At 37.0% G+C, this 14,866-nt stretch overlaps 1 protein-coding gene across 1 annotated transcript in view; it reads right to left on the reverse strand.

The window, feature by feature from the left end:
• LOC104280674 (uncharacterized protein KIAA0232-like) overlaps nt 1-14,046 on the reverse strand; it is a 16,632-nt gene extending 2,586 nt beyond the window's left edge. The window contains exon 1 of the mRNA XM_009878402.1: nt 13,543-14,046. Within this exon, the coding sequence (XP_009876704.1) occupies nt 13,543-13,773 (231 nt within the window). The 5' untranslated portion in view covers nt 13,774-14,046. The remainder of the gene's footprint in view (nt 1-13,542) is intronic.
• Nucleotides 14,047-14,866: the final 820 nt, after the last annotated feature.

Below are 14,866 nucleotides of genomic sequence, written 5' to 3' on the forward strand. Positions count from 1 at the left end.
AACCCCTGTTTGCTTCACATTCCATGATAGCCTTCTGGAAGTGTTTTAGGAGAGGCTGGATGTGGCACTTAGTGCCGTGGTCTGGCTGATGTGGTGGTGTTGGGTCATGGGCTGGACTTGATGATCTCAGAGGTCTTTTCCAGCCTCAACAATTCTGTGATTCTGAATAGCTATTTCTAAAACAGGAGATAGGAGGCTAAACAGAATTCCCTCACAAGCCCCACCACATGGCTTTGTTCATCAGGGCCTCATCTCTCCCTCCAGAGTAAGCACATTGCTCCTGCAGTCTGGGAACAGCTCGTCTCACAGATGCAGCGACTGCAGACAGAGCTCTGGGAGAATCCTCTCCTTTCTATCTCTTCATTCAATACACAAAAAATTTGGCTCGAACATAGGAGTTTTCAGTTACATCTAGCTGCCAGTGCTTTATACCTCCATTTCAGGTTTTATAGGAAAAAGCCAGTTGAAAACTTGAGGGTTTGAAGTTTTTTTCCTGGACAAACTTGCTAATTTTTTAGCCTCAAATTGCACAAGATTAACAAACACCATTGATCACAGCTATTCCACGTGAAATTTTGAAGTTTAAAATCCTAATGCAAACTACAATATTTATCAGCTCTCTATATATTTGATACAGCCTAATTTTATTGAAGATCTTGTACTTTCTGCACACAAATCAAACACCACACCCATAAACCACTACAGAACAGTGAACAAAAAACCCCCTTACATGTAATTCTTATAATGCATCAGAATCACTCTAAATCAATTTTTTAAAAAAAAAATTACAGTAGAATGGCTAAGAAACAAGTAATTTACTTTAGAGTTTGTAGAACTTGAGGTGTGACACAGAAACTGAGCAGAATTCTGCTTTTATGATGACTAAATTGGTTTTAAAAAGACAACAATCCAGTAGTTTCAAATGTTTTAAATTAATCTCTTTTTTTCTCTTTGACTCCAAGCCCATGACAAAGAGGAAACAAAACAGTTCAACAAAACATTCTGTATGCATGAAAGCAAGTAAACTGGTTATCTCACATGGAAAGAATCATTAAGGACTTCTGTTCTCTTCAGCTACTAGATGCCTCTGTCTGCCTTTGTTTCCTAAGAGAACTAGAGATTATACAATAATGCTCGTTTTAATGCAGGAGTTCTGCCCTAACTTTGAATTTTCACAATTCTGTTCATTGGTCACTGAATACTTCAAGGAAGCAATGTTATCCCAAACCTATAAATTTAAAAGGCATGTACATACACAAATAGAAACAGAAACTTGGCTTACAAGATTTTAACACTTAAAACAGACTACCACTAACTAAATTTAAGTGACAACCACCCAATTTTAAACAAATCTCAACAGGAAGCCAAGGCCATTCAAGTTTGAAAACCTAAACTGTTAGTTAAAGATCTATTCTTCAGACCCCTACTGTACTTGCCTACTATATAACTAGATAATTTCATTTCAGACATTTTTAACTGTAAATACGCTGCAAGTGCAAAGTTTCATGATGAGCATAACTGAAGAACCATAAATGTGCCTAAAGAACTGCTGCAGAAGCATCTGCACTTTTTATGCTAATACCGTCTCAAGAAATCCACGATTGGTAGTGCTTAACTGAATCCTGAATTAATATACAGGTGCAAATTTTAAAAAGATACTTCTAAATTGTTTCTCCTGCTCAACTACACAAAGGTAATAATTCCAGTGCTTCCCTCCACACTACCTAGAAATGGAGAAGCAATTTTGGTAGGGATTCTTCTTATTTTAATTTGTTAGAAATATAATGGAGAAATATCTACTATCGGTAAGATAACAAGTGTAACACCTTGTGGCAAGACTGAAAGTTCTCTTGAAGTTCCTAGTCTACGGAAGTGGAAAATCAATCTTAAAACATACTTCAAGAATCTTGCAGAACTATCCATATTTCATAAAAGAAGGAGTCAAGTTCACTGACGCAGAAACACTAGTGACTAAGGTCCCAGTTTCTGTTCAGGTAAGTAAACAGGCTTAAATTTTGCCTTATCATCAGAACACATGGGAAAGTGATCAGATTTAATAACCTGATCAAACTCCTCAAATGGGGAAGATGAATCAGCAGAAAAACACATTTTAAAAAAAAAACAAAACCAAAAACTTTTGTTTTCTTTAGGGCAAGAATGTATTTTATTCTCTCAGAGAATGTAAAGAGTTTAAAAAAAATCCAAATCAGAGAATTCCGAAGAACTCTTTCTCAACATTTTAATTTTAGTTTCAACAAATCAGTTGCTATTCAAGCATATTACCAGCTTGCTATTTCTGGCTCTCCTAATACCTTACCGTTGGCCAGGCCAAATATACTGCTTCAACAAGCAAGTTCTAGTAACAAGTTCATATCAAAAGAAAAAAAAAAAGGGAAAAAAGGCATTCAGTGTCATAATTCCTCAAATACAAAATAACCACAGTCTCTTCCCTTAAGAATCCAACCCAAAGAATACCATCAAAGTAACCTAAACATCCACACAATATCATCTAATGTGAAAAAGAATTACTAACATTGTTAAGGTATGCAAGCAGAGTCCTGCAAAATTAACAGATGTGAACAATTTTTCCTTCTTAGAATTCGCAGTTAATAGATTAAGAGGTATCTCCAAGGAAGGGGAAAAATTTACCCACTTTTTTTAAAAGGAGCTAACATCTGCCAAAGACTCAGTAGAATAGCTGATTGGTATTTTTGCCAGTGCAGTATGTAAAAATTAGTTTTGTCTGCTTATTTCAAACTGGGACATTAGTCTGCAGACTCCTCTACCAAGCTGTAGAGACATCTTTCTTACAAAATTTTTTCAAAGACGCTCAAATGCAATTAAAATAGATCTTCAAATTACTGGACATGGCAAAGGGGAAAACAGACTGAACACTCATACGGACAGTGAAGGCATTAGCTGTCGTTCCTTAGAAAGAAACTCAAAACCAGGAAAAGGCAGATCATCTTAACCAACAGCTACACCACGCTTGTGGACTGTACAGGACACTGCAATTCCCAAAACGATTTGACAGAACTACGTAAAAGCTCTTTGCCTATGAGACGGCTTAGTCTCAATTGAAGCCAGCAGCATCATCCAAAGGCGCTCACATTCCCTCTCTCCACAAACACACACAAAATAATTCCTGAATCACAAAATGGCCTAGGCTGGAAGGGACCTTAGAGATCGTTTAATCCAACCCTCCTGTCATGGGCAGGGACGCCTCTCAGCTGGATCAGGCAACAACATGGGGACCGAACAGGGATTGAACCCACGACTGTGGTGTTATTAGCACCACACTCTAACCAACTGAGCTAACTGGGCTGAATATCAACACGCAGTCCACAAAATTTCCCTGCTGAAGTCTATCACCAGTGTATCTTAAGTCAGTGTCAGATATCAAAATTTGTAGTGAATAAATGAAAACAACTATATAATCTGTCATACTGAAAATCCAGGTAGTTCAGCAGTCCTAGTCTCTTCTGGCAACAAACATCAATGCTGTAAAAATTGTTAATTAAATGCAATGTTTGCATAGACCGGCATTAATCATTGTGCACTGCAACAGAACTTTTTCAAAAACTTACTAAAAGAACTCCAAAAAAATCAACTCTTGAGATGTTTACCTAGGCAGAGAATGGAAGAAAATAGCCATAAATTATATCCAAAATGGAACCGGTCCTTACTACCTCTAGGAGGACCTCAGAATGGAGATCCAAAAACCGCAACACATCACACACGTATTTCAACTTTAAGATTACTCAAGAACCAGACTGTATCAATACTTTTAATGTTCTTCCCTAAAAGATACTTCCCCCAAAATGAGATTCAGGAAAAACTCTCATCAGTTGCTTAGAGCCACAGGGATATACACCTTTTCCTAATGGCTCCTAAAGAGACATTGCATCTTCTTATAATTAATGAGAAAGGTCTACAATGGGCCAGGATTGCCTCAGACATTCCTCACAGGCTGCTTCTGAGTGAGACAAAGATAATGAGATAATACGCATGTAAGATAATTCTGAAGAAAACACAAGAACAGTGGCACAAACTCAGGATATAATCTCCAGAAGACAGGCAACAAGAGGTTCAACAGACAAGCACACTTTCCGAGAGCAGCACATATCGAAAGTCATGCTACCACAGAATGGAGAAGACTGGAAAAGATTCTTTACTCCAAAATCCAGATATTACCAGAGAAATAATTCATCTTGGAATTTTTGTGGAAAGCAAGGGAGCCATCTAGCTGCTACAGTCACCTCTACCCCAGTTGTTGCAATGGGAACATTACAATCCCATGCAGTCGGACTGCAACAGAACAGCCGATGATACATCAGACCACATCACACTGCTATGACTTCAAGGTCCTCAAGGCATTCAGGACTGACAATTCCACTATCTGCAGGCAGGGAAGAACTCTGCCTATCAAAAGAAAGCAATCTGAATACAAAATCCTGTAATCCGAGTTTCTATCAATTATAAACTATTGCTTATAATCCTACCAACTTGAAAGGGCAGTCTATGTGCTATTCACTAATTAGAAGTTACTCTAGGCTGAAACCAAGCAGAAGAAATTTGATCACACCCACTCCCAAGAGCGAGAGAACATGCAAATGCAGCATCTGTTGAAATCCTATGTTTACTGAGCAGGCTGCCTTTAGAGTTTTCCTATTAAAGTAAAAGCAGAAAAGAAGAAAAATTAGCAAGGCTATAGCTGCAGCTACAATTACATCATTTTTACTTGCATGTCTTACTTACAAGGCAGAAAAGAGAGCCAAGAACTCAACAGAAACTGCCACTGAAAAGTCCAGATATCTGAAAGGGACATGTTATGAGTGGGGAAGTAATTTCACAACATTCATGGTTGCTGCCTTGGACCCAGGAATAAAATTGCGTGGCAAGCGTCACAGACCACTGCAATCATCTGATTCCAGAGAACACTGGCAGCATACACCTACGCTTTGAGATATGTGAGCATACTGTCACACAGTGGTCTACTGAACAAAGAGCACTACGGTCGTATCTCAGCTAGCCCCAGAATCCAAAACAGTACAATTATATCTGCAAATAAATTCAGAATGTTAGAAGAACTAACCAGCCTGGCACTTGAGTTTAGATCTCTCCTTTGCATTAGATAAGCCTTTTTGAGAATACTTTAGTAGTCATAACTCAACAATAAAAAAGTGATTCTGCAACTCTTTTCTCATGACTGTGAGAGATACACCATAACTAAGCATTAGATGCTATTTACAAAGTCACAAAAGGGTAATATAATACTGTTTTAAATGACAGTTTTGATTATTCAGAGCAGAAGCTAATGATAACATTTTAACTATATGACAGATGTGCCTCCCTCAGGAGGACAGTACATAAGGTAGGCACTACACAGTCTACGTAGGTTTGACGTGCTGAAATGGACATTTCGCATATCGTAACAGACATGTTTGCAGAGGAATCAGCATGTCAATGTCATCACTCACACCAGTACAAAGGCAGAAGAAAGTCTGAAAGAAAAATTTCTTAGACAACCCCAGCCCTTTTTCTTTTTCACTAACATATGAGTTGAAGCTGACTATTCTGTAACCTCTACAGTTTGCATAAATACAACCCCAAGAGCCTCTTGCTGAGCTCCAATCCCTGCGACTGCAATTCCTGTTCCTAAAACCAAAGAATACAAATGTGTAGTCCAAGATAAACCAAATCTACCCCATATTTAACACAATCATCAAAACAGAAATACAGAATAGAGCATTTATTTCATAATTAACAAGCCAAATGTCAACTAAAAAATAATAAATTAAAAAAAGAAAAAAGAATAGGTCCTACAGAGACATTGCATCAGTATGAACTTGACTTGCATTGGTCAGAACTGTTACACGAGCTTTGGCTGAAAGCTTCTCTACTGACAGCACCTGCAAAGAATCCAACCAGAAGGACTTCAGCACCTGCAAAACAGCTCTAGGTGCAGCTGAACTACAGGTGCTTTCAGAGGACAAAGCCCATTGCGCTGGGGCAATCACAAGTCCACTCCAAGACCAAAACCAAGAGGCCGTACCCTGCTGCACATGCAGCAGTTCAGAGAGAACACCTGGGACTTTGCTGAGACACATGTTTTTACAGTAAAGTCATTTCAGGCATCTTCCACTGCTGAAATGAAGAGGAATCCACATCCCCCCGATTTCTCTCACCAAGTTAACATTGCATATAAAAGACTTATTTTGCCAAGTTTAAATATGACAGTGCAAAGTCTATAGTCTTCAGCTGGTCACCCCTAAAAGGGAAGAGGGGAGGCGGCAGGTGCAGATAGGAGAACGCCAAATAATTTTTCTTCTATGAACTTCTAATCTTAGTTATTCGAGCTTTTACAGAAGTTAAGCTTTTTTCTAGTAATAAATAAACTTTATAGGCATATTAACTTGAGGATATAGTACTGCTCCCAAAATATGATAAATCTGCTCTATCTTCAGTTTACATGTTTATTCATGAGAAAAAGAGGGGGTTTATTCCCAACCCTGCAAACATGTACACATTTGAATACTCTAAGGACTTCAAATTACTCATATAAGAAAAGTACAGGCAGAAGTCTTGGTCTCCCAGTTCCCTTTCCTATCTATTCTTTAAGTCAGATGCAAATTTCCATACCTTGATTTTCACATACTTAGTTTGAGTAATGATTAAAAAATTAAGGTCAGAAAATTTAATAAATTGTTCCTATAGGAAGGCTGCTCAACCTAATAAGCAGTAACACAAATACAAACTAATCTGAAATAATTTTGCATTCAAGAAACTTACTTCCACACGTTGCTGGTGAACTGTGAAATTTAATGACACTTATGTGCGGCAGTCACACAGCATCACCCTGCTATAACTGAACTATATCTGCGTATTTTAATGCATTTTAAAAAATGGTTTTGAATGACCCAGTTACTTATTAGGATGATAAAATTATACTAGAACTTGCTTTGTCATCTTTTGTTAAACAGGCACACCAGCCAGACTAACATTTAATACAGCGTTAATGTAGCACACAGGACCAAATCCCTCTTTCTCTTTCTGTCTTTAGGTTACAGATGAGATTTTCACTTCGAAACAAACACAGTAGAATACATCCTCTTCCTCCTAAAACATGCATGTCAAAAACTATTTATTTATTACCAGAATACAAAACCAGATGTCAGGTCCCTCTACTGCATCAACAGGGGATGGCAAGGAGAACAAACATCCCATATTCGACTTGATCTTGGAACCTGGCAGGTGCATCACAAGTGCTGTCAGCAAAAGGTGTCCCCTGTCACCGGCACACGCCAGCCAAATGCACAAGGGTTGGCAATGATACCCTCATCCCAGTTCAGAGTGACAAGCCAAAAGCATCTAGGGAGATAAAACCACAAGGTAGAAACCTACCATCTAGCCTACGTGAGCTGAGGTCTCTTTTCCACCACTCAGCTCTTTCCTTAATACAAAATAGAAAACTGCATTTTGGACTTTAAATATGTATGTGCTAATGATGAAAAAACAAGAATAAAAATGACGATCAGAGTGTCAAGCAAAAGTATAGCTATCATTCTGAAGACTTTTTCTGTCCCTCTGTGTAAAAGATTACCTGAATGGAACTACTTCAAATTAGTCTACAAATAATTCCAAAATGAAACCCTCCCTCCTACAAATTGAAAAAAATCAAACAGAAAAATCTCATGCTGGTCACAAAAGAACACAGTTTGCAGTACAACAGCTACTTAATTATGAGTTAGGAAAACACTATCTTTCAAAAAAACTTTCTTAGGACTTTTACTTTTAAGGGTCAGAAAAAAAGTCAGCTTCCAAAAATGAGTTGAAAGAAGGAGATCAAAAGCAACAGAAGACACTTGATATGGAAAGTATGCATAACAAATGCATTTAGACCTTCATGCTGCATGACCAACGGCTTACAAACAAAGCCTTTATCTCAGAGTGTGAGCTGTTGGGTTTGGCTTTTGGTGTTTTCTTTTTAATAAAGGCTCAATCCCTTCAAAAGGGAGAGCAGTCTGCAGGCAAAAAAACCAGCATGAACTTGTTACATTTGAAAACAGCTATGCTTACAAATAGTATATAAAAGATACAACACAGAACATCGTTTTTAATATTGTACAACTAAAGATCAACAAAATGTTTCACACAAAATATATTTTAAGGCAATGCCTTCCACTTCACGCAGATTATACTGTTAATGTAATATTTGCTGTATCATAAACAAGTTTGAGAACACATTTAGCTACAAATATACTTTTAATTAGTATTTAAATAACAATGAGAAATCTTAAAAGCAGATACTTGATGCAAAATGAGGAAACTAAGACCAAGGCCTTCTGCTTAAAAATCCATCTAGTCTGAAGTCAAAAGGCTGCCTCACAATGTTCAGACTTTCACCAATAGCAATTCTGTGGGTCCCTGAAAGTCAAAGATCTATCTATAATTTGTCAGTAATTTCATGGGGTTTTCTCCTTAATTTATCATTTATTCCAAAATAAAAGTTATAAAATGCAAATTATGAAAGCATATATACTTAGCAGAATATTCTGCACTTTAGTTACCAACAGTCTTCAAATCCATACCAATTTTATGAGGTTTTCCTGAACAGATCAAAAGCATCTGAAAGATCATCTACATCAGAACAAAATATCAGTGGGTTCCAAACATTCTGAACAGAGGCCACTGATAGGTCTCAAATCTCAAAAAAACAAAACAAACAAAAAGCCCCTAACACCTAAATAATAAATATAGTATGTGATATAACATGGTTCAAAAGATTCTTTTAGTAATTCTGACCATGCAGACACTTAATTTATATGTAAATCAATTTGAGAACCATGCTCTCTAGAAAGTTTATGATCAAGGAACATCTTTGTTTCTGGGAAAAATAAAAAGAAAAATCTACTACTGAGGTCCTTATTTTTCTAGTATGACAGACCTAAACTAACTAGCCACAAAAAAAAAGAAACTATTTCTACGAACATCCTCCTGTGTCACAGTAATCAAGGAAAATGCGCAAATGCAATTCATATTGTCTTTGCATTCTCTCCTTCGCCCTCTTAACTCTCTCACCAGTAATATCATTGCTGCAAAAGATAGATGCGGGAGAGGAAAATAAGAAAAAAAGAAAAACGTACACTCACTGAGAACGAAGGGCTGCTTAAGAACTTTTACATCTTAAGCTTTTAGACTTATTTCCAAAAGTAGGAAGTATAGCTTGAGTAAGAATAAATGCCAACAATAAGTTAACTTCAGTACTTGAGTATTTTTAAAAAAACCCAAAAAACATTTAAATTGTGTATATTTAAGAGGTATTACAGTAATTCTTGATAGGTATGATAACATATGTATAGCCAGAGCAGCAATATAAGATCTCAGCACCGCAATGCAATTTATCATCAACATGATTCCATTCTTGAAAACTCTCTTGTACTCTAAAACACAGCTGGGAAAAACACACCTGCTTATCAATTTTCACAATATTTTAATAGATACTTCAGTTTAAGCCAATGAGTCAGAAAAAAAACCCACCAAAATCTTTGCAGTAAAAAAAAAGTGTACTAGGCATTTACTTTTACCTACGTTTTCTGTACTGTGCCTCCCTCCACAGCTCCTCACACAAATACTTGCAAAAAGTCCCTATGAACTCTCTGAAAACTCATGACTTACCAATCCACGATTCTGCAATATCGAGCCTGCACCCACATAATGATGCCCAACAGAGACTACTCTAACTGGACAAGGCATGGAATTAACAGTAATAATAAAAACAAAGAAAACACAAAGACTCCCCAAAAAAACACACTCATGCACAATAAAACCAAACCAAACAGAAACAAAACAAAGAAGAAAACACCAAACAACTCCACACCAAACATATTTTATCTTCTATTCACATATCAAACCACCTCACCATACACAGATGGACAATATTTGGTCAAACGACCAAAGTCACAGAAGTCTGCAGCAGAATCAAAACGAGAGACTGCATATTATGTATTACTAACAAACCAGAGGGGAACATCCTGCTTATTCTCAAAATTAACCCTAAAGACCTAGCCAATCAAGACTCCCATATTCTTTTGAAATACTTACTTTAAATGCAAACACAATACTTATAACACAATAACACTACCTTAAATAGCTGGGTACGTCGACTAATGTTGGGGATGTTTCTTCATTCCTTTTTTTTTTTTCAATCTTTCTGTAGTTACCTGATGGAACCTCAGTCCAGGACTTCAGAGTTCCATTTCCCTGCTACAGTTGATGACACCAGAACACTAAAAAGAAAGCAGCGACTAAAACAGTGCTAGTGATGTCATCAGCATTCTGAGGTAGAAAGATCTTAATGACCATCTTAACGTCAGTTTGCAACATTTCTAATGAACACAATTTATACACTATCCATAAGATTAAGACTTCCTAAGTTCACCCTCTTCACCACCACTATGCCCTCAAAAAGCACACTGCAATGGACTGTTCGGATGTGTAACTCCGTTCTGGGTGATCAGATTCCAGAGAGTCCGGCTAGCCTGTTCAGAACAGAAGTAATCGTTCTGGTTATGGGAAGAAGAGATGGCTAATCACTCCTCACAGAAACCAAATTCTAGATGCCAAGAAATCACAGAAGAGCCCAGTTTGGAAGGGACCTTGAAAGACCATCCGGTCCACCCTTTCAGGAGAAAGGGAGTGTAGATAATTTTATCTAGCACCATGTCCTACTGCACCTTGAAAACCTCCAGCAATGGGGACCCTACCACTTTCCCAAGGAGGTCACTACAGTGAATGATTCTCAATACAAACAAAGAAACAAAAAATTCTGTCTCATATCAAGATGAAACTTCATCCAGCAAAAGTTGTATCCCTTGTGCCTTGTCTTCATCATGTGTCTCCTAGTGAAGAGAGAGCTGTTGTCGCCTTCATACCTGTCCTCTAAGTTGGGGAGAAATCATTGCAATAAACTCACTACTGAGAACAGCTCTTCCCTAGAACTTCTGTCATCTTTCTCAAGACTCAAAGGAATTCTATAGAAGAAAAACCTCCCGAGATGCCAAGAACCAACTCTTCCGTAGGAATTAGTCTGAATTAAAGGAGCTCAGAAACTCTCACTATTTTACTCCTAAATTATTTCTCTTGTAGATGTTTAATTGCTGCACTCTTGCCTAATTTCTGTTTGTAAACACGACTAGTATTTGTTTTTACTCTTTGTGTTAATGTTATACCCAGCACCAAAATTGGCTTGAAGCTGCTTATATACAATATATGCAAACACATGCTTTAGGACGCAGGTTTTGTTTCTGAATGACTCAATAAAAAAAAATTAATTTTCAAATGCAAGGTCATACAAATAACCAGTAGGCAATAGGTAAAATAAAAATAAACCCAAAACTAACTAAATAAATAAGCACATGTGTTTTAAGATTTCCCAAATGCTCCATATAAGAAATCTGTATTTACAATCCTTAACGACTAAGCTATTTGAGAAACAATTCAGGTAGCAGTATGTTGCACAACACATGTACCCATCCATTATTACAGAATATAATCCCCAAATTAAATTGATATTAAGTCTCAAAACTTAGAAAACAGTTATTTGAAGTAGAAGGAACAAATGCAACAGAAGTATGTTACAAGAAGGATCAAGCTGAAGAAGGTGAAAAAAAGAAACTTTCAGCTTCTTCAAATCTCAATGTCATTCCAAAGACATCCCGTACTACAGCAACCGCTCAGCAACATAGGTTTTGGCTACTCTGTCAGCATGTGGTATTCTTCTCTCTTTGGCTCGTTAGGTTCAGCTAATCAACCTGGGACAAGAACAGACATATTCCTTAAAGCTCCACTATCAACTCATAAAGCACTCAGTTAAGGTATCAAAATGAAAAATAAACTACGAGGTTTTTGTAATGTAGTTACCCTGCTTCTTCAAAAGCCTGATTAAAAAAAAACAACTAAATTTGGCACATCAGTAATTTCAAATTACCACAGTAGTGAGTTCACACAGTTATGACTATGTGCTAAAACGGACTAAAAAGAAACAAATCTTCATTTTTCCCCCAAGACCATAGGGGCTACCTATAAAGCTCCTCAAATTCTGGTGTGGTTTCACTTGGTTTCTTCTTTCTGACCTCATCCCACACCCTCCTTTCAAACAGGTTTTGGAACTTTCCTCTATCCCCTTCCAAAATACAGCTGTTCATATCTGAACAAGATCTAAATAAGTTCACTATTAAACTACATTCTAAAAGGTGGTTAGAGTGTTTCGTGGTTTGTTTTTTTTTAATTGTCATTACCATTATTAATCATGAGGTTGTTCCTGGTGACTTCCACCACTGCCAGATAACAAAAATTACTTTTGCACATGAAGTTTTCTGTTTTGCACAATGGAAGCGTGAAAGCTTTTATGCACAGTAATAGTTGCTAAGAGTTCAGAAACTGGCAGCAACTGACATCAATTTTTTTCTGCTTCAGCTACATCTTACATCTATTCCACAATACCCTGCCCTGCTCTTGCTGGATTTTTAAAAAGGTAAACTAGAAAACAATGAAAGCTCTGAAGCAGTTAGGTAGCAGTGTATCAAGTACAACCAAAACAGCAGCAACAGAAAATGAACTAATAATTAAGCCAGGAAGTAAGAGGTATTTGCTTTCCTTACTCCCTTCCCACTGTAACCACATTCACCTTATAAGACAAAGTCTATGATCAACAGAAACTCGTCCCTTCTTGAAAACACCAGAACTTCCCCAAGTCCTATAGCCAGAAAATTCCACTATTAAAAGTACTTTGATACAAGTTGATGATATAGAGACATTAAAATTAAAAAAAGAGGTCAAATGAGGACTAAAAAGTATGTTCTAGAGACTTACAAAATCCATAGCAATAAAAGTACATGGAAACATTAATAGGGTTGTGCCTATCTGATACACAGCTTCACTTCTCCTCCCTTGCCCTTTCTGAATTACAGCCATGGAAAGTAACTCTTTGACAACTTTTTTGCATGCCTTTTATCAAAATTCACCATTAACATTTTTTAGAAGAGACGAATAATTTATGTGCAATTATGTATTTTAAATACTTTAGTACTAAAACTCCCCTTTTTTTAATTCTTTACTGAAAATAGCACAAGATGAAATCCACAAGAAGTGATGAGGAGTCTACAAACTACTCTGAAGCAGGCCAGTTTGACACATGGTTTGCAAGAATCACATTAGTTTACTAATATTAAATTAACCTTATAATCACAAATACTGAGCGTCTGCATTTATGATACATAACATTCCAGTGTTGTTAATTTTGATATCAATTGTAACAATGTGAAAATTCTGTTTAATGTAATTACTCATACAGCAAACTAACTACATTAATCTCATTTGACCCATCAGATTTGATTCCCACAGCATTTATAACCCCCTTCCACCCACACATAGAAGGAACAACCACCCCCCCCACTTTCAGCCACACCCCTGTGTAATACACAAAACATAACTGATACAAAAACTCACTTTCACTGGACAACATCTAAAATATGTAAATACCTGTTCCTGCAGGTCGTAGTCATAGCTATCATGCAGCAGAAGACTGAGGACATACCGAGTATAAATCATGGCATCAATGCCACACTTCTCTAGCTCTTGTCCCAGCCAGGTCTGCACTGGACCCAAAGCATGTAGCAGAGACATTTCAGAAACAGATACAGGGCCTGGATAAGAGCTTGAGGAGCTTTCAGATGGCAAACCATCCACAACAACTGTACAGATAGGGCGCATGAATCTAGGTGGTTGGCATCCTTATAACGTGAAGCATTTTCTGTAGTTGATATTCCGTCGGTATCTGGAGGTGATTTTCACTCCAGTAAATAGGAGAGAGGCTTGACTTCTAGGACAATCATTTATATTTCCTGTCAGTTAGCCGTCTAGAGACGAACATCACTCTTCAGGCATGACCAGTGAATAAACTAAATCCTAATAGCAAACACATATGTAGATGTGTTTTTCTACCTTAATTTCACATTGAGGCCAGATGCAAGTCCCCAGCAGGACCTATAAAGAGGAAAAAATGATTAAGTTGTGATAATATGTATCCATACATGATAATATTAAACAGTGAAAAAAACCCACCCAATGTAGAAAGCAGTCATTTACATACTGCTTACTCCAAATATATAGTACACCTATTCAGTGTCATTTTGAAGAGTAATAGGAATTATTCGAAGTTTAAAGGTGACTTTTAGAAAAGGTACTTGTTAATGCAGGAAGCGAGACGCTTTCAAAGACTTCACAATGAATCCATTGATTGAAATGTATGTCTGACCTAGCTCTAAGGGAACATTAAGATTTTATTACTTTCAGCATCAGCTGAAAAAAAAAACACTTTGTTTAAACAAATAACAACAACCTATGTTAGCTTGCATAAAGACTGACTGTATATTTTGCATCACTAGAAGACAATGTAATCCTACTGTTTTGCCGTGATTTCTATTTCTGGAATAGAAAAAAAAAAGTGTCTTGCTTATTAAACACTGAATTTATGAAATTCATCTGGCCAGGAGTTTCATAAATCCTACCATTAAACAGTTGCTATCTTAAGGCTTGGGTTGGGGGGTGTGGGGTTTTTTTTTGGGGGGGTATTTTCTTTTTTTTTTCTTTCAGTATTAGCCTTGCCTCTGGACGACAAGGCATTTTATCATCCAAAATCTGTCCTCATAAAAATATAAATCTCTGGAATGACTAAAAAAATTCAAGCTGAACATTGTTTAACAGTGCCAGAATTAACATTTAACCCTCTTTACAGAAAGCATACACTAGTCTTACCTGACAGCTTACACCCTAAACCATATCCCAAAATAGACTTACATCACCC

This window comes from Apaloderma vittatum, unplaced genomic scaffold (assembly GCF_000703405.1).
Source record: "Apaloderma vittatum isolate BGI_N311 unplaced genomic scaffold, ASM70340v1 scaffold6831, whole genome shotgun sequence".
In the NCBI taxonomy this organism is placed as follows: Eukaryota; Metazoa; Chordata; class Aves; order Trogoniformes; family Trogonidae; genus Apaloderma; species Apaloderma vittatum.